General features: G+C 37.9%; 2 protein-coding genes across 4 annotated transcripts; both read right to left on the reverse strand.

The window, feature by feature from the left end:
* Window positions 1-5,803: 5,803 nt before the first annotated feature.
* On the reverse strand, window positions 5,804-9,125 carry RB195_004205 (uncharacterized protein; the record flags this gene model as incomplete). Its single annotated transcript, XM_064180595.1, has 3 exons — window positions 5,804-6,011; window positions 8,935-9,048; window positions 9,100-9,125. The coding sequence occupies 3 exons, from the start codon at window positions 9,123-9,125 to the stop codon at window positions 5,804-5,806; spliced, it is 348 nt and encodes a 115-aa protein (XP_064033218.1).
* A 2,210-nt stretch (window positions 9,126-11,335) lies between these two features.
* Window positions 11,336-19,019, reverse strand: RB195_004206 (uncharacterized protein; the record flags this gene model as incomplete). Of its 3 annotated transcripts, XM_064180618.1 has the most annotated exons (14): window positions 11,336-11,485; window positions 11,627-11,702; window positions 11,774-11,858; window positions 11,930-12,053; window positions 12,524-12,670; window positions 12,734-12,892; window positions 12,953-13,033; window positions 13,108-13,158; window positions 13,227-13,451; window positions 13,927-14,043; window positions 14,159-14,237; window positions 18,535-18,652; window positions 18,725-18,848; window positions 18,924-19,019. In XM_064180618.1, the coding sequence occupies 14 exons, from the start codon at window positions 19,017-19,019 to the stop codon at window positions 11,336-11,338; spliced, it is 1,632 nt and encodes a 543-aa protein (XP_064033219.1). The 3 variants fall into 3 exon arrangements, with proteins under 3 accessions (XP_064033219.1, XP_064033220.1, XP_064033221.1); XM_064180616.1 differs by lacking the exons at window positions 18,535-18,652; window positions 18,725-18,848; window positions 18,924-19,019 and adding an exon at window positions 14,450-14,501 and having other exon boundaries at window positions 14,159-14,298; XM_064180617.1 differs by lacking the exons at window positions 11,336-11,485; window positions 11,627-11,702; window positions 11,774-11,858; ... (6 more) ...; window positions 13,927-14,043; window positions 14,159-14,237 and adding exons at window positions 17,008-17,129; window positions 17,180-17,243; window positions 17,300-17,485; window positions 17,546-17,663.
* Window positions 19,020-19,783: the final 764 nt, after the last annotated feature.

Raw genomic sequence — 19,783 nt, forward strand, 5'->3', positions numbered from 1 at the left:
TGACAAACGACAGTGGGATCCACGTGTAATGTTGCTGAAAAAATTCAAAAGTGTCCCGAATATCGTAGATCTTAGAATGTCTAGCACAATTCAATATTGAATTTACTATAAATATAAAACTATCAGATAAATCAGCCGTGATGGCGTAAGAGTTACGTACCCCTTAAGACATTTTGTAAATACTTTCCTCTCATCCTAACGCCGCCCGTAGATCCTCATTACGGAAGAGAATTTTTACAAATGTGCAGAAAACGTTTGAAAATACTTTTATTTTTTTACTTCAGATTTTCGAAGTAACATATACTTATTTAGTATTTTTTCAAATTATTATCATTCATTACCGACAACTATTTTATATTATAAAGTTGGATAATGAAAATATCCGTCCAAGCACGTCGGTAAGCGCAATGTGGGCGTGGTCAAGCGTTGCGATTGGCTTATTCCTTTTTTTTCCAGTTCTTCGCTTGACTTCGCCAACATTTGACAAAATCTCATATGTTGAATTTTCAATTCTGGCATTTTCGCCATGTAGGATTTTGTGGAGAAGAAACGGGCAATTTTCATTAAATTGTAGACAAAAGAATTGTTATGGAAGCATATTTCCACACTCCTTGGAACTCCTTGAATCAGGCTTTATCCTTCCTGACTCCTTGAATGAGGCATAAAATAGAAGTTACTGTAGTATTATATGTAGAGAAAGGTCCTGCAAAATGCTTGATTTTAAAATCGAAACAGAGAAACCAGCAAAAAGAAACTAAAATAAACATTGTTCTGCCTGCAATAAGCAAGGAAGGGGCTCAATAATCGCAGAAAAAAAACCCACACATTTTTCTCCGAATTAACTCCTTACTTAACGTTATCTGCTGTCGAAAACGTTATCGTTCTTCGCAGATTTTCAAAAAGAGTGTTCCATTGCACTAATGATCAATTCACTTCGATCCGTAGCACAATTTTTCTCCGAAAAATCTCGAAAGAAATCTAAGAATAAGAATAAGAAATAGAAAAAATATGAAAATTCAATGGTCCGATTTCTCCTCCTTTTGTTCAAATAGGATGAATGAGTAGTATGTACCCATTCATCCTATCCTCGGAAATATTTATCCGACGAATGGCTAGGTCCCACAACGAATTATTATCACTGTACGGAAAATCAACTGAATGTTATACGGTTTAAAAAAGAAGGTACCCATGCCGCTTCATTTCCATCATATTTACCCCTGCGAGGACAAATATGTGGATGAAGGACCCAGTCCCTAGCTCTTCCATGGATGGTTATTTTCACATTGGCGCGGTACTGATTTTGAATTCCGGTTTTTCCAACTTTGCTTCCAGTATCAAAGAAGAGAGAATGGGTTTAATTCAATTACAGCACTAGTAAACATAGGCAGCAAATAATTTTTGAACAGTTTAATAAAACAAATGAGTGTACTTTTTCGCGCAGAAGTAGATGGGATCTACGTTGGTGTACCGTGTTATTTGTCTTTAATAAATAATTTGACGAATAAATAAAAAAATGGACAAGAAGCAGATCATACACAATAAGACCACCGTAGACATTCACGTTCAACACTCCAAGAAGTTGCCACAGGTTTTTTTTTTGCTCTTTCCTTAAATCTAAACAAACACATTACCTTCGCCGTTGAATAAAGATAAAAAACAGTTTTTCTTCTCAAAGGTTTTCTTTTATTGACTACAACGAGGTTTTGTTTTTTGAACTTCGAAAAGATATTAGTATGAATTGGATGTGATTATTTGCTTTAAAAACAGTTAAAAAGTTTTTAATTGATTTTCTTGAGCTGTAGCCAAGATTGGTATTGATCGTCTTTGTTAAAACAACAGCTAACGCTTCAGCGTTATCGCCTTCGTCAGAGCCTGGAAAAATTTAAAAAAAAAACAATATGCCAAGATCCAAAGACAGTCGAACATGGGCAATAATCAGTTAAAAAGTTGTTTTTTTCCTGGAATTTTTTCAAAATATTTAAATATTCTCGTTTCTAATTCGTGAAAAGAGTTCATTCTGTGTGATTTACGTGAAACACACTTATTGATGGAAATTTCGAGAAAAGCTACAAATGTCAGCTTAAGGCAGCAAATCTTATACTATAGTTCAAATTATATTTTAAAATTACCATGAGTACATGTTCAAGTTGTTTTCTAATGTAGAGCTATGTATCTTAGTTGGCTATTGCACAAATTTCTTCTTTAGAATTTTTATGGCCTCTGTAAAATTGACGCGATATGTAACATTTGTAATTCGCTAAAAAAATAAAATGAAGGGGAACTGTGAGACTTGACTGTCAAGATCAGCTAAAGCCGGATTTATTTTCTTGTTGGCTTACGAGTTTACCATACTAGCTTTTTTTAAACTAAATACAACACGAATATTCATGAACATATTATATATCGCGGAAACACGGTGAAGTAATCCATTTATTTAGTGGTGAAAGTTTTTTTCTTTAAAGAAATTTGACATAACTAGGAAATTTTCTTGGATCTCTGTTCTATCTTTACTTCACAGTAAAACCGTATCCATCATAACTTAGACGTCATATGATGGATCTAAGAGAAAATTTTAGGAGATTTTTACAGTGTGGGATCTAGAAACGTCGTCTTACTCCCAGAGGAAAAAAAGCTTTAGCGATAGTGTTTTTTTCCCGCAAGACTCTCATTGGTTTCTTTGCAAATTTGGTCGGATTACATAAATCCTCCCTATTTATTCATCCATTCACATAAATCATTGATGCAGCAGAAAAAAAAAGGAGGAAAAACTGTGCAAGCGCGGGAGTAGAAGTCTCGCACTCACGTCCTTTTGGGTCCCGTTATGCGAGCTTACTGAGAACATACGGTGATCTTTAATCAGCAGTCTATCCGTAGATGTTCGTTAAAGGCGATATCAAATAATGCGAAAACGAAATGCACCGCAGCTTCAAATTTACGTTTTATGTTGGTAAATTATTGTGGGAAACGCTAAGGAAACAGTCCGAAAGAGGCCAGGTAGAAGGTGAACTCCTGTTTTCTACAACATATCCCAAGAAATGTTGTATTAAAGGTCAGAAGGACAAATTAAGCCAACATTTTTTATGTTTTGCAGGGACACTAGTTTTTAAATTTTTCACTGATTTTTTTTTATAGAAGCGAACATTTCCAACCAGTCTAAAAATTCAGAAAATTTTTGGGCTTTTTTCTCATATCATTATCTACAAGAAATAATTTGCAGCTTATAATGAAATCGCCTGGGAAACTAACGAAAAAACGAAAAAAAAAAAAAAAACTCGTCCTACGTATCATATGTACTTTTTTTTCTAAGAAAGATAAATGCAAAGAAAAAATTCTATATATGGAGCAGATTTTGTTAGCAAATTGGCAGCGGATTGGGGCAAGTTCCACGCCTAGAAGTATCACATTTCTTATGATTGGCTTGTTACCTTCGTTGGCTAGTGTTACCTCGGCACCAAATCTTGGATGGGATTCGTTTTGCCAGAGATCATCTGTGGATTTCTGGACTCATACGGGGATTTATTTGAACACAAAGCAAGGAAATAAAAAAAAAGCAAATGCCACAGCAAACTACATGAACTGTATTGAGGTGAAGAGGTCAGGAAAATCGTGGAAACAATGGAAATGTCTAAAATTAGATGTCAGAGATGAGCTCCATACGAGGCGAAGAAAACCTGCGCTTATCGTCGGCAGCGTTATCGCTTCTTTGCGGTTGTAAATCAGGAGCCGGAAATGAGAAAAGCACTAGAATATCCTAAATAGATTCGTACTCAACTGTATATGAGTATATGAAAAAAGTTAGCGCTGAAAAGCCTTCCAGAGATTTGTGTCAAGGTAGAAAATAAGGAAACGAGTTGATTTTAATTATAACGTAGGTGGGAGAGACGATGAGTTGTATACAATATCGAGTAGTAATTAATTTCCCAGCGCTTAGAATTGCAAAAAATATTTGGAAAAATCCATGAAATTACTGAAATTATAGTCGTTTTCACCAACAAAGGGTGGTTGTTACTCATCTCGGAGAAGCGCTGAAGCATCAAAGTCGTCAAAGGACAAAACCGTTAAAAGGTAACCATCCGCTCAGCTCTGTAGAGAGTGTCGAACACTTAGCGCTAACGCGGCGGTTAACGTCAATGTGGGAAGCAAGAGGACAGTCGGTCCTTAAGAATCCTCTCCACGAGGATTAGAAATATTACCGCTTATTTTGCAAAACGACAGTAAGTTAAAGCCGCCTTCCGGTTTCCGCCAAGAAGAAGAGAGCGCTGGGAAGAGAATCGTTTAGAAAATTGTGGAACGGTAATAACGGGATGGTCATGGGATCATTCATGGGTGTGATAAGGCGCGATAGGGACTCGAACTCATGATGCCGTATCGTAGAATTCCCAAGGGCACCGAGAAGTGGTGTAGTTTTTACTTGTGGCAATTTTTTTTTCTGTTAATTTTTCTAAAAAATCAACTTCTTCCTTAGAATTGATGTTGAAAATTCGCTCATCAGATGGCAGAACGTCACTGGTAATAATAATGACTACATATTTGACTGAAAAAGAAATCTTAAACATTATTTTGCTTCAACATGACCAAATTAACAGCATTATTAGAGGATATCTCCCGTGAAAATAGAACACCATTTTCTCTAGAGATATTAAGTAATGTGAAATGCCTTAATTCTCTGGAATGTCATAAGAAGCGGATAAAACTCACACTATGAAAAATTTTGAATATAAATATAATAAATGTATATGTAGGTTTATAAACGTATATGTAGATTTAAATATAGATTTTAAATAAAGGTAAGAAAAAAAGTTAAGAAATGAATATTTCTAATTTTTATAAGTGTGCTCTGCAGATTTCCATGGTTTACACTGAATTTCCCATGTTTTGTAAGTATTTATAGGTTCTCCCATAGGTTTTTTTCAGCTTTTCTGTTATTTTTATTTTTTTTCACCTAAACTAAAAACATTCCAGTCAACAATATAGTCAGCTGGATACTCAATAACTTTCTTCTAGCTATCTAATAGATCGTTGTGATTCTCTCATCCTAGAACTCAGGTTACTGCGAATTGAAAAACGTGACGACCGTGAAAAGGAACTTATGGGCCTTAACCTAAAAAAATCTGTCTATAGAATCCTCAAATTGTAGAGGACGCTTTTTTTTCTAGCGTGTGCACAGATAGTTCTTATGTAAATTATAACCAATTCGCACTTCTTTATCAATTTGTTTAAAGTTTTAGTTTTTGGTTTTGTTTTTCTATACGTATAGTCGACGAATTTGAAGATTTCTGCAACATAAATAGCTATTTTCAGAAATATGCGGTTCCACTGCTATAAAATACGATGAAACTACGTCCCACGTACATCAAGCATTTATTTCGTCTTCTGGATTGGAAGATTGTCACTTAGGAATGCTATAAGTAGATCGGGGAGAGCGTTTCTGTATTCGGTTCACATCGTTAATGACCACGTTTCTCGGATGCATAAATTGTTGGTGTCTGAATACGAGAAGAGCAATTCGTGGGTGGCTACGTTTGCATCCAGGTGATGTGAGGTCATCTAATTTTTCGATCAGTTCTTTTTTATCCAGGTGATTCAGTTTTTCAGTCATAGTTTTTATAGCTATCCTGACTATAGTTACCTACTTATCGTTTCACAACCCTGAACAAGTGGACGCATGTAAAGGACGTTTTGATCTATTGATCTAAACTTAGCAAGATTATAAAGTAGTCAAACTATGTTTACTTGTTGTCTATTGGAGCAGAAATGAGCAAATAATGTTCACGAATACGTACCAATTCAGTTTTTCAATTCTTTAACGTTTCCTTAGTCTCCTCTGAGCTTGAGATCCTCCAAACCCTTCTATTCTCCACAGACGACTTCTATTTTTCCCCTCAACTAACTCACCCATTAACTGACGATGTTGCTTTCTTCTTAGTGACGACCATCGTAGCATTTTAGATCTGATTTGTTCCCTGCAATAAATATTACAGTGTTCTGGTCTTACAGCACATTTTTCTTTTCTAGACCGAACTACGTAATTGAGAAAAAAAATCCTTATCGACAAGGGAAATATAGCATTTGGAGAAAAAATCAAAAAAAAAAACAAGAAAAGAAACGAGAGAGGTGCTAATCCGCTACGAAAAAGTTTGATTCGGTTTTTTATCCAAGAAATAAGCATTTTCTGAGAGAAACCCGATTTTTTTTTGGTCCTCGTCAGAGTTATGGAACTCATTCGGCCCCTCGAGATTTCTCAGCGACCACTTCATTGACCTTACATTTTCGTATCTGTTCAGTAATTATTCAAATCTCCCGGAAAAATCCGTAGATCTGGGCTTGGAGATTCTATGCATCATGAAAAAAACGCTGTGTTTATGACAATGTTCTGCTGTTAATTTTTTTTGGTGTTCGTCTGGTCCGCATCCGTGTATAATGTGCCTCAAGAAAGCCAGAAAAAAATCCTTGTGAATTGTTCTTACGAAGGAAATCTGTATTGAGGTAAATTTTCCAGCCTTAAAATTTGCAAAAGAATTTGTATAATTGTTAAAATTAGATCTTTAATGTGGAGTAGCGTTCGAAGGGCTGGAGAGTGGTTTCTTTTGAAAAATTGGCAAAAATTGGTGTAGCGAATAAAAAAATAAATAAATAAAGGAATAATAACAATGAATTAGAAGAAATAGAACAATAATAATAATAAACAGGATGTGGCTTGAATTCCATACTTCATAGAACAAAAGCTGATGGTCACAGTCAATTCGGTAAAAATTACTACTTAGAAATTAAGGATGCAGTGAAAAAAGAGAGAAAAATTTTTTTGAGAAAAAAAACAAGATTTAGAAGTAGACAGATTACGACCGCGTCTGCTATATTGCGTTAAATTTCTAGCGCTTTTTTTTCTGTTGCCTAACCCCGCTAGCCTTATTTAGAGGATCCCATCCAATAAGTTATATAATCGTGAAAAACAAAAGGAAGCAGAGATTGCACAATTTATGAATATGTAAAAATGCTAAAGAAGGAACAATTTTTTTTATAGTTTCGACGAATTTTCTTAACATTTTATGTGTAAAGCTGAAAACTTTTTTTACACGAGGCGAGAGCTTTTTTGAGATTTGAGACATACGAGCTTTTTTTTTTCTTTTTTTCCAAACCAGTTAAACTATATACATACAACGCAGAACAAATAAATACGAAGGTGCTCAAAATGTAAATTGTTGTGATGCGGAAGAAAAAAAAACGTTCTGTGGATTTTCTTTGAAGTTCATAAGTCTAGAAAATGTTCAAAGAAAAAGAGTTAGGCTACTACATAAGTGGCGAATCGAAATTAATTAATTCATTTATTTGAAAATTCCATTTAATTCTGGATTTTCAATATCCGGATGAAATAGAGCAAAATCGTAGCGATATAGGACTTGAAATAAAGTGATGTGTATGTGGGCGAGAAGGTTCTGGACTCCATCATCGCGGTGGTGCCTTATTCATGAACTTTTCGCGTGCGATAATCGAGCTCAACTGCGATTCATCCTACGATTCTTGCGCTCAAATATGGTCTAGGTGAATTTATAGCATAGAACTTGATAATCGGAATTTACTCACCGGATTTTTTCTCCCCTAGCTAAGGAGGACAAAAGAAATTTGAAGAGTTTGAGGAGAACTAAGTGACGTTACTTGTTTCAAGTAGGAAAATGCTAAACTAAAGTGTTGGTGGCGCTCTCATGCGTGGGAAACCGAAACGACGGGGAAAGCGTTGAATCAGCGCTTGATCAGGGACGTTAAAGTCGATATGGTAGAGATTTTTCACTAGAAAAAATCCATAAAATCACATGGATTCGATGAAATCCATGTGGTTTTACGGATTTACGGAATTTATTAAAATGAAATATTCTTTGAGAAGTCTCCGGAGCAAGTTAATTCATTACGCAAGAGTTACTTGTTTTCTTTTACATTTTTCTGATATAGCACAAAAAGAGGAGCAACTCACCAAAACATTTGAAAAATTTTCAGGATTTTCCTTTCTGGTGATGTCGATAGATTCTTGGTTACAAAATGATCCCGACCTCATTAGGGACTTCTCAGAAACGGCTACGGGTGAGAATGTTGCTGGAATTAGGCGAGTGAAGCAAGTACGCATATACGAAGGATATACGAAGAAAAAGAAGAAAATCCTATGCTATTAGTTTCTTTAGGAATTCCTCAGAAAAGATTTCTGTTGCCGTTTTTACAGCCATCCTAACGCACATGTAAATTTTTCAAAAGCTTCATATTTGAAGGAAATAAAGAACAGGAATTTTCCATTCAAATTCATTAAGAATCGATTAAGAATTTTCTTTTTTTTTGCCAGTGTTTAGCACCTATCCGTACATCTATCGGAAATCTTGAACCATCCGACTACGAAGACTTAATTTTGATGTGACCTTTGCTCGTTATTTCTTCTAGTTACTTTCTAAACATCCATTTTTTTGTCATTTCCACTTTCTCGGATAACCATTTTAATCTCTATGTGACCACCGTTATTGGCAGGAAAATTTTAGAAAAAAATGCTGGTAAATTCCGATTAGAAGGATTTTTTGCCTATTAATCTACTAAAATTTATAGATTTCGGATCGTTCACCAAAAAACGCGATTGGATTTTTTTTATCGCATATTAATTTAACCAATTATTGATTATTTTCCACTGTTTATTACTTTATCATATTTGTTTATGCTATTCATTTTATTTTGCTATATTTATTTGGTTTAATAATATTTAATAATAAATATTTCATAATAATATTTAATATACTATACTTATTATTGCATATTTATCTAAGTTAATAATATTTGTTTTATTTTATTATATTTATTTGTTTCATTTTATTGTATTTATTTATTATTCTTTTATTATATTTATTTTATTAAAACTATCATCATTAGATAAAACAACCCAAAGAACCACTGCCTCTTCCTCACTTCTTAGTTCTCGAGCAGTCGGTAAGAGGTTCAGCGGCTACTGGTACGGTCGGTAGTTCGAAACCGCAGTAGTGCCAACCAGGTCCTTCATCCCCCAGGGTCGACGAATTAGTACTAGAATTGTACCCTTGAAGATAAAAACACTGACTTGACACATCGACTCACCTTCGCAAGTGTTCATGAGGCTTCATAAATCTGAAACGATTCTGGATTGAAGTCGTGAACGTGGACGCATCCCCATTGGGATCGGGGAACGCCGTGGATTTCATCGTTTATCATTTTTTCTTACATCAGACGACATCTAACGTTGTGAAATGTCGAATTAACTAGAAGTAAACAAGACTCGACTAGAAAGTAAATCCATAATTTGACTTGATGAAAAGAGGAGTTGTTGCTGAACACACGCGGGAACCGCAAAAATCTTCCAGAAGTGTTTCACACGTGGCTGAAATTTTTGGTCTGCTCCTAACAAGTCCAGAATTCAGATGAATCAGAAGTTTCAGAACTGAATAGTTTATATCCGATGAAAGAATTCCTTACACGCTGACGAGTAACGAAATGAAAGCGCAGACTGAGTTGATCTCATCGCTCCAGCGGGTGTAAAGAGTTGCTTCGTAGGGTAAGCTGATCTGTCTATGTTCTCCTTATGTTTTCTGAATTTCTAGTGTTTCGTTTATTTCTGTTCTTGTTGTTGTTGTTACTAGTAAAATACACTACTAACCTTTTTTACCATTGGAAAGAATCCGATATTGGAACTTCTCGCAGGCGCTAAAATTTGAGAAACACTGGTAGATCGAAACTTTTGATTCGTGGGTCAAATGCGGTCACTTAAGATTTTTTTCGCGATTTTCAGTCGCTCAGCCGGTGACTATCGGAACGTCATTGCAGCACATTCTCCAGCAAGAGAACAAGAGTTCTACGATGGTCCCATTGCGTAAATGGCTACTTTGCGAAGTACAGCGGCGTACCGCTGTACTTCGCAAAGTAGGTATCGCCAATTTTTGGCGGGACTATGTTGGCATGCCCACGAAGTGGGCGCAACTGGCGCTCATTCATATAAATTGATACTTGTAGCTAAATCGTGTAGAATTGTACTAGTTAGTAATTCCCAGTTCTGTTTCATTTCAATATTATTTGAATGATGACGTCATTTGGCTTGCAAATACCCGCATATTCTCGACTTCCACGTCTCCTGGTAGTTCTAGGATTTGGATTGGGTACCTGTCTACGATTTTTTTTCCTAAATCTTGATCAAACTATCGTTCTAGTTGTTTCTCGAGTTCATTTTTAAGGATTGATTGGAGCGTTCCTGAACTCACACCTTGTGTATTCCTGTTTTGTGTATTATTTCTGCTCTTTCTTCTTTCTTTCTGTATCCGTGACTCAGCACTTTACACTTTTAGAAGGTATACAGTTATACAGTAACTGCTAAACGCATGCATTTTTTGTTTGAAATAAAGTGCGTAGTTGTCTAAACCTAATAATCTAATAAATCCTAATTTATCGTAATGTTCAGTGATTCCATTTGTTCTTTACTATCGAGTGAAAGGAATTTTATGTTTGTTGTAGTGTGATTGCGTAAACTAGCGCTCATCTCCGCAGAGCGACTGGGACATGGAAAGGTCCCATCACAATCGTTACCGCTCACGCAATCGCATTAAAACTCACTTTGCCTTTATTTGTAGAATCTCATTTATTCCATAATTAAATTAATTGGTCCGAGATCTCCTCGCAATTTCTCTTCAAATTTCATGTTTCTGCAAAGGATTCTGTAGGAAAGCTACTGGATGTGTATATTACAGGATGCATTCTACATTATTATCCATTCATCACTCCAGATTCGATTTACATAGATCTTTTTCTTGTAAGGAAGAAAATCAATCATAAATAACTTAAAATGTTTTATAAGCTCTTTAAACATGCACATAAACCAATCATATTAGAGAAAAATTAGAATTATCAGGCACACGCTATATACAGAAGCGCCAAAACTATTAAGAAGCTTCTTGACCCACCGTGAAACGACTACTTCCTGAACAACTTACAGACTCAGTCAATAAAGAGACTTAATAAAGAGCTAGAACAAAGTCAAGATACTATAATAATGGCTATTTACAAGAAAGTCACAATAGAAGCAGAGGTCCATATACAAAAAAAACCAGTATAGCTTACTAACAAATGGAGCAGGAAACATTTTGGATTCCTTATTTCAAATATAACAGCCTAAAAAAACAATGAAACATGAAACATTCACTAATCTAACAACATGAGTCAGTACATGGAAGACTAATGCATACGAAAAACTATTTACCTATAAACAAAGAGAAAAAAAGAGGAAAAACTATACAAATAAAAGCATGAATAAAAGAAACTTTCTCTTTCTTAAATTTAGTTTAGGATTTTAGTCCTTCAACTCGTTTTTCAGAGATCTTTCTATGCGTACTTCCTCAATCACTCCATGTACTACGTCCCGCAACCTAGCCTCATCGGCACCGGCAGCAGCCAGCCCGAAATGCGCAGCACGACGAGCGGCTTCGCGTGGGTGGACGCTCTATGAAAATACAATAACGAAATCTAACTACAAGTTACAAAAAAGATAGGAACAAAGGAAATTCACACGAAGAAAGTCCAATAAGGAAAGGTGTCGAATAAAATAAGATTCGCTCACTAACATTCAAATAAATAAGCTTACCATTTCATGTCGTTGACAATGCGAACGTTTAGAAAACAACTTTCCGCATATGCCACAAGAATGGTTTCGTTCACCACTAAAATTGTATAATGTAAGAAATCGATGGATATGGGAAAAAATACTATTTAAAACAAGACCAGGACTTACTTGTGAGTTCTTTCATGCATTTTTAATGCTGAGTTAGAGTGGAAAGATTTGCCGCAGTCCCATGTACAAGTATAGGGTCGCTCACCTCAAATAAACCATGATACTAAATAACAACTTGCATTTGTTTCTATTGGATATATGTAAGGTAACACTTACCCGTATGAAGCCGTATGTGACAAGTAAGGCCGCCTTTTTGTGAAAATCGTTGACCGCAGTGTGGGCACTGGTGCGGTTTTGCGCCGGTGTGAGAACGTCGATGCTCTTCGATTTTCGAAGGATACTAGAACATATGTCCACTTATTCATTGATAGAATCTTATTTCTCATACGTTGCGAAAGAACCTTCAAAAGCATTCTGAAGAAAAAGATCGACAAAAAGCTGTGAAGATCCGTGAAAAGAACAAGATATTGCGTTCAAAAACGGAAAAATAACTTCATCTTGACAGGAAAATCATTGAAAATGGTTCCAGAAACCTCAACATAAAGGTATAAAGCCGATCCCAACTTCGTGAAATATCACTCACTATCAATACTCCACTATCTAACCTCAGCACATTTGCGAATAGGATTTGCACAGATTAAAGTAAAACCACCTCCATTTAGCCATTTCCAAAAGTACATTTTTGCACTGTGGAACCTCTATATTTTTATAGTGCGGATCTTTATAACTCAAAAAGAGTTCCCAGACAGTTTTCTCTAATGTGCGGAAGTCGAAGGAAAAAAGAAAAGAAAAATGAATAAAAAAACTGACACGAATGATCTTTCCACAATCTTCACATTCATAAATGGTTAGTGGCCTCTTTAATCGACCGTTACTTCTTCGAGCGACCTTATTGACAACAAAATCGATGTGACGCTGTTTCGCTAAGCGCATACGAACATCACTGGCGGATTTCGACTGAAAAAAAAACAGAACTACAGGAATTTAATAGAGCTGCACGTAATAAACGCGAAAACTTACAGTGGATGCTACAGCTTCTTCAATATAAACATTATCATCCTGGATATTTTGAAAATCATAAGGTGCACCCTCAATTAATAGTGTCCCTCCTTCTTCTCCGTCATAAATTTCGTAAGTGGCACCATTTTCATCGATATGGACCATTTGTGTGCCTCTCGACTGCAATAAATATGAAAACTAGAACTGATGCATATATTTAGAAGCAGGTGTAATTTGCACCATATGTTGCTCATCCAGAATTTCCTGATCTTCGACAACTTCAATATCCAGCCCATCTTCACCGTTTTGATACATGCCAACCTTAAAGGAAACAATATTTCCAAAGCACCAAGGAATTAAAGTGAGAAGAAATTGTTGACCCTGGATTAGATTACCTTTTGATACCTTCCGTCTCCTTGTACAAACATTTCTAGACCGTCCATCATCTGAAACGTTCGAAAATTACAGCCAAAAAACTAAAGAACTCGAAAAGATGAAAAGAAAACAAACGTACACCATTTCCCATAGAGATATCTTGTTCCAACAAAGGCATACCAACAGAATTGCTCGAATCGTTAACAACAGATAATTGCAAGGTTTCTTCCCCCTGTGAGACGTCAATAACTTCCAAAGGTTGCTGATCTTCCGTAACTGCAACCGGTACAGCTTCCGGCTCTCTTGAACGTGAATCCATTTGCTTCACGTTCAGCTCACGATGTTGGAGGTTTGTCTGGGCGCCCTGGAAGTGTATACAGTACAGTCAAGTGGAAGCACATCATTTGGACTCTTTAACTTGAAATATATACAGTCGATGTCTTCCGACTGATATCCTTTCACGAATTATCTAGGAATAAATGATGTTCTTGACACGTTTTCTCAGCAATCTGTGGGTTTTTGTGCACATATGTACGTGAACGTAACGTATCCTTGCTATACAAGTGTGATAAAGATAAATAAAATAGCACAGTATATATGAAACGAAAGATTACGTCCCTTGATGCGTCTTTGCGCTGTATCTTGTAATTTTGTGGATTCTGTATGCCTTTGAATACTGACCTATTAATTATAAAAAGAAGCAAAAAGTTAAAAAAAAGTGAAGAGAATGAGAAACAATCCGGGGAGATTGAAGGAATGAGGACAGTATGAAAAGTACTATTGCCAGGGATTTGCCAGGGAACAAATTACAAAAATGAAAGAAAAAACTCGAATAATACCTGTTGTTGTTCTTGCTCGTAAATTTCCTCTTCTTCATACACTGGAACAACAATGGAATTTGCAATAATGTCCCGTAACCGAACTTCGTCATGCATTTTTCTTTGGAATTCAACTGGCTGAAAAAACAAACGTATCTAACACTCATGCATAACAACTCCAAAAGTCCAAGTTATTAGATCTGATCTGACCTTCATAGGAACTCAACTCAATGCCCGAAAAGAATAGACAAACCTTATCTGGAGAATGTGCCTGCTTGTAGTGTGCAACTAGTGAGTTGTGCGCTATGGCAGGAAATCCACACACTGCACAACTGAACGGGAAATTGTGCAGATGTCTGCTCCATATGTGACTTTCCAAGAGCTCGAGACTTGCTAGAAATGCTGGGAAATGAAGTAAGCAAGAAAAAAACTTGTCTTCATTTCGAATTCTGACCAATGTCATCTCCAACTAATTAAATGCTCCATCAGAAACAAAAAAAAAACTACTAATTATAAATTTCTCGATGAGGAAAGGAGAACTCACGTTGTTCAATCGTACATTCCGAACAGCGAAAAACAACAGGATATTCAACCATCGTCTGTACAATCTAAAACTAAATACTGGATTAGTCCGACCCCACCGAAGGTCGTCAATCCCGAAATCGCACATTTCAATGTATTAAGTGCTATTGCGGAAAACAATTAAGTCCACGTCAGATTTCAGAAACCCAGTTGGAGACGCGGGTGGTTTCTTGGGGAACAAGGTAGATATGGATAGATCAGAACAGATCGAAGAGAAATTTGATCTAGTTTGTGAGATTTTTCGAGAAGAAGTGACTACACTGACATAGTGTGGCTCCTAGATTATCGAACTGGTCATTTTCCTGTGGCACTACTCCACCCGGTCACGAAAATCTTTATGGATTGCTTCGAATGAAACTTTGGATTTGTACTTGACTTTTGCAGTGGTCTCTGGTGTTTTTTTTTTCTACTTAATTAGCGGGCACTTTTTCTCCGTGAAAGTGACATGATTATAACCTCCCCGTCATTTTTTTTTTGTTCTCCTCTCCTCATTTCGACTGTATCTGTGCGAAGGAAATAATGGTTTCCTTCTTTTCCACTAAAGAGATGATGTGCTTGGACTTGCGCCCTAGTGTACGGTATTTCAGTGGTTAAAGACATCACTCCACGAATCTGAGGTGGTACGGATTTCAGGTGGGGTATTCGTATACGGGATGGGAGACTATAGAGAGGGGGGGTGATTCCGTCCACTTCTTCCTAATTGTCGTAAAAAAACGGCCCAGAAGATACGGCTTCAGTCGTTCTGGCGCACTTTTTTCTACAGGGAATTCGACAGGAGCGTGCAAGCCTTGTGCGGCGCCGCATCTTCCGGGCTGTTTTTTTGAGCAATTAGGAAGAAACTGACGGAATCACCCCCCTCTCCATAGTCTCCCATCCCGTATACGAATACTCCACCTGAAATCTGCACCACCTCAGATTCGTGGGGTGATGCCTTCAAATATTTATTAGCAGATGAACGATACGCTGATAGTGTGCTCACTAGGTGCCACAAAAACCGGAATGCAGAAGTGGAGACTTGGTCCAGATATCAGGACATTGACCATCAGGCGTCAGTAATCGCCAGTGGAATCGATCGAGCCAGTTGAACCGATCATGGAGGGACTGCAGAAAAGGGAGAAAAACAAAGAGCGCAAAGAAAACTGAGAACTGTCCTAGCCAGGGAAAGAACGTCTACTACGGATGCGCTAGGAACGCAAGTGAATGATCCATGCATTAGCACATTTCCTGGAACAAACTTCACGTAACTTGTTTATCAGCCCTCATTTTTAGTAAACAGACATCAATAAATCTTCGTAGGAGGCGGCTAATAGTTTATCTTCTGCAGAATCCGTGGGCGTGGATTTTCATGACTGGGAATGAAGGAAGAAAGAGAAAAGCCGAAAGAGAGAGATAGAGAGAGAGAGAGAGAAAGAGAAAAAGAAAAGAGGAAGAAAAAAAGGCGAGAGAAATAAAGGCTGCGGAGGATATTTTGATAGTTTCAAGAGCGGCCTCAACTGGTCGTGTAGTTACACTGCAATAAACTACAATTGCTAAAAATATGAGCACCTTCACCTTGATCCCCCCTTGACTCCCGTTGATCTTCGAACTGGTCGAGCGGGCGCAAATAATTTTAAAAAAATAAGTAAGTAAAGATAGGATAAGGAAATATTTCTCCATCTTGGCCAATTATTTCTCGAGAATCTATAGTTGGGTCAAAACGACATGAAGCACGGACCGTTGCGCAAACGGTCGCACTCGGAAGCGGTGCGGTGGAAACAGCAGTTGGAATCGAGGTGGGACCATGGCGAACTGCAGAGGTGTGTGGCGGTAGCGTGGATCCTTACACGATCCCAACCGCTACGCTCCACCGCTCCGCTTTGAGCGCAGCCGCTTGCGCAAATGTCCGTGTTTCATGTCGTTTTGACCCGACTATACTGCATAAAACTTATCGTGATATGCTTAGAGTATAATATCTTGTCAGGGCACGGAGAGGAGAACATTCAGAATTTGGAAAAAAAGATCTAGAAATTGATGGTATAAGAAGTTCGGATATCGAAGAAAATGTGATTTCATTCTGTTCCAGTTTGTATCTTCATCATTATCTCCCGACTGCGAGTTTCGTTCTTAACACTAGGAATTTCCACTTCTGAGAAGGGGATAAAAAAGTGTAAACTATGGCAAGAATAGTGTATCCTTGGAAACATAATCGGGTTAAAACGGAATGAAGCTCGACGCGGTTGCGTAAGCGGCTGTGTTCGAACGGGCGCGGAAGAGCCTAACGGTTAAAATCGAGTGAGGACCACCGCTAGCACAATCCATCACTGCAATTCGCGTTGGTCCCACGTTGATCCCAACTGCTACGCTGTACCACGCCGCTTCGAGCACAGCTGCTTGCGGAACTGCACCATGCTTCATGTCGTTTTGACCCTATTCGAAATCCTTATTTTATTTTTATTTTGGTGTGCCAACATTATTCTAACAAGTTCCTAGATTTTATTGAGTTGATTTTCACAACAAACAATATGTAAAGGTCCTTCAATATTATTTTTTCTTCGGCCCACTCAAAGTTTCAACACTACTTGTGCTTGCGTTAGATGGGCTCTTATTCTTTTCTTGTGCACTTGACTTGGCTGACTTGGGTGTTGATTTCTTATTCTTTTTCTCTGGAATTTATTGCATTTGTTCTTAGAATATCCCAGTAACCCCATCTTACCTTTATTTTTGGCTACAGCATGCACATTTGAAGCAGCGTGAGGTGATCGGTTCGACATTGTGCGCTGAACTAACTTTTAATTTTCCTTTAAGATGAACAGATACTGGTAGGGGAACTTGCCGGATGTTCCACGGTGCCTTCCACAGTTGGCTGAGTCCTGGACTCTTTCTGCAACCGCGGTTCCACAGCTGACCGACTCTTCGACATTGACTGACTTGGCGCAGTTCTTGTGTCTGAGCTTTGAGTCGGCGCTTCGCCCCTCGCTTCGCCTCTCATTTCAACGATTTGCGTATCGCCAATTTTTCGCTACAACCTCATTCTCCTAAGCGAATATGCTAAGTGAGGTTAAGAAAAAAATAAACTGACTATGGGTAAGTCGGGCATTTTTATGCAAACCATTCTTCTACGTTCTCCAGATTCTGCTATATTTTGACCCTCAACTTCCTCATACGGTGGTGGTGCTTCGAAAAGGAAGCAAGGAACTCTAGAACAAGAGGGCAAGCTACACAAAGGAATTAACTAAATAAATAGATGGAAATAAATAATAATAAACAAGTAGATAAATGACAAGTAAATAAATAAATAAATCAAGGAGAATAAAGTAATATCTACTACTTTTTTCGGCGCTGTGTGCATGTTGGAGGAACGTGGGAAGTCAGGCATAATTATTTCGCATAAGCGAGCTCTGTGTGTAACATTCCGTTACGGTAGCTCCGGTAGCTCGCCATTCTGCACACAAAACCGGCTATTGCGAAATAGTGACATCCAAGCCTTTACTGTTTTTTTTTTCGTAAACTTACTTACTTTACTGTAGTATTCATTTAGCTTCAGATTTCAGGAAACGGATATCGAAGTGGCGGAAAATCTAATTTCGCTCCACTATTCTTCCACATATATTTCATGCGCAGAACTCGGATGAGTGTCAGGTGAGGATTTCGATGCTTGGTTCACTGATGGTGGCCCCCTGTGGAAAACCAGGAAGTGCGTGAACTGCGGACAACCGCGTTGATCTTCTCGCTGATCCCCTTCCCTCGAAGCACACAGCGCCCTTTATTCTACGTAAAGTTACTGAAAGATCGCTTAATTTCTGATTTTCAGCTATTAGACAGCTGGTTGGCCGCCATAGTCGCCACCAAACGCGTTCAACCGATCGTGCCGACGCGATGCGCACGCGACTGCGGCAGGCAGTGATGCGCCGAGATATGTAGCATCGATCGATTGGTACGTCAAAGAGAACGGGCATCAATGCCGTCATTGGAGCGGATGAATGGCTTCAACCGAGTTGGATACTGTACACGGCAAATGTATTAACTTAGGTTTTAAGGAATAACCAGTTGTGAAGAATCTGCAATTACTTTTTCTCTTTCACTCCATGATCATCCGTAAGCTGTTTGGTTTTACTCGTTGTAGAAGGTGCATTAGCTACGTAATCCTCACTCTTTTCAACTCCATAATCTTCATTACTTTTATATTCTGAACACTAACTATCAGAATTCATCAGTATTCAACGAAGAAAGTCACCAAAATCATCAAAATGATTATCACCATTCTCATGTTCTCTAAATACGCGCACTGGTGCATCGTACTGTGTATCGTCCATGATGATATCAGATCCTCCTGTAGGTGGAGGTAGCGGAAAATTTAGAGACACCTGATTATGTTCTTTATTCTGGAAGGCAGAGGTATAGAGTTGTGCAGTGAACAGTTTGTTTATAATGTGTTTGCAACGCTTTTTCATACATACCTCGCTCACTCTACGACATACTTTCCATGCTAATGATATAAGTACAACAGAGATCAAGACTACCAGAAGAATTACCAAAAGAATTATCCACTCCATCTTGTCTGTAAAGTCCAGTTTGTATACGATATTACCGACAATGATATGGCCAGTTCAAACGACCCGAACCTCGGTGCCGTAGCGTAAGCGGCTGTGCTCGAGGCGGCGCGGTAGAGCGAGCTGGTGGAATCGTGGTAGGACCATCGGTAGCATTACCCGCATAGCAACACGGACGAGTAAAGCTACTGAGGGTTCCCTTCCAACCACTCGCTCTACGGCGCCGCTTACGCAGCCTCACCGAGATTCAGGTCAATTTGAAAAAAAGTCTAAAGCAATCCCTGGTAATCAAGTGAAAATTGGAAGAAGAAAAGTTCTGTCAGGGGAACCAGTCCGAGCGAAACATTTATCATTTGATGTTGAGGTTTTTGGCGTAGTTTTACGGCATTTTCACAGTAAGATATTGTAAATCTGCTCTCTGGGAATTTTATTTGATAGCTCAAAAATAGGCGGTGTTCCTGAAAAATTATGCAGTGAACAGGATAGAGTTTTGTGAAATCGACCTAGTTTCTGTGGTTTTCCGGAGGAATTACATTTGGTCCTTAGCATTTCAGTTTTATGGTACGTTGCTCATCAGGCTGAAGATCACTGGCGGCATCAATCAATGATTACGATGACTGCTAACGGGACAAAATTAACATGGTAGTCATAAAGGAGAAGCTTAATGTGTGTAACTTTCAAAAGTAGTTCAATTTCGTTAATAAAAAATTAACTCACAAATATCTAGTACTATAACAGAAACCGCTTACTATGGTGGCATGAGTTAA

The sequence above is a fragment of the Necator americanus genome, chromosome I (assembly GCF_031761385.1).
Source record: "Necator americanus strain Aroian chromosome I, whole genome shotgun sequence".
NCBI lineage: Eukaryota > Metazoa > Nematoda > Chromadorea > Rhabditida > Ancylostomatidae > Necator > Necator americanus.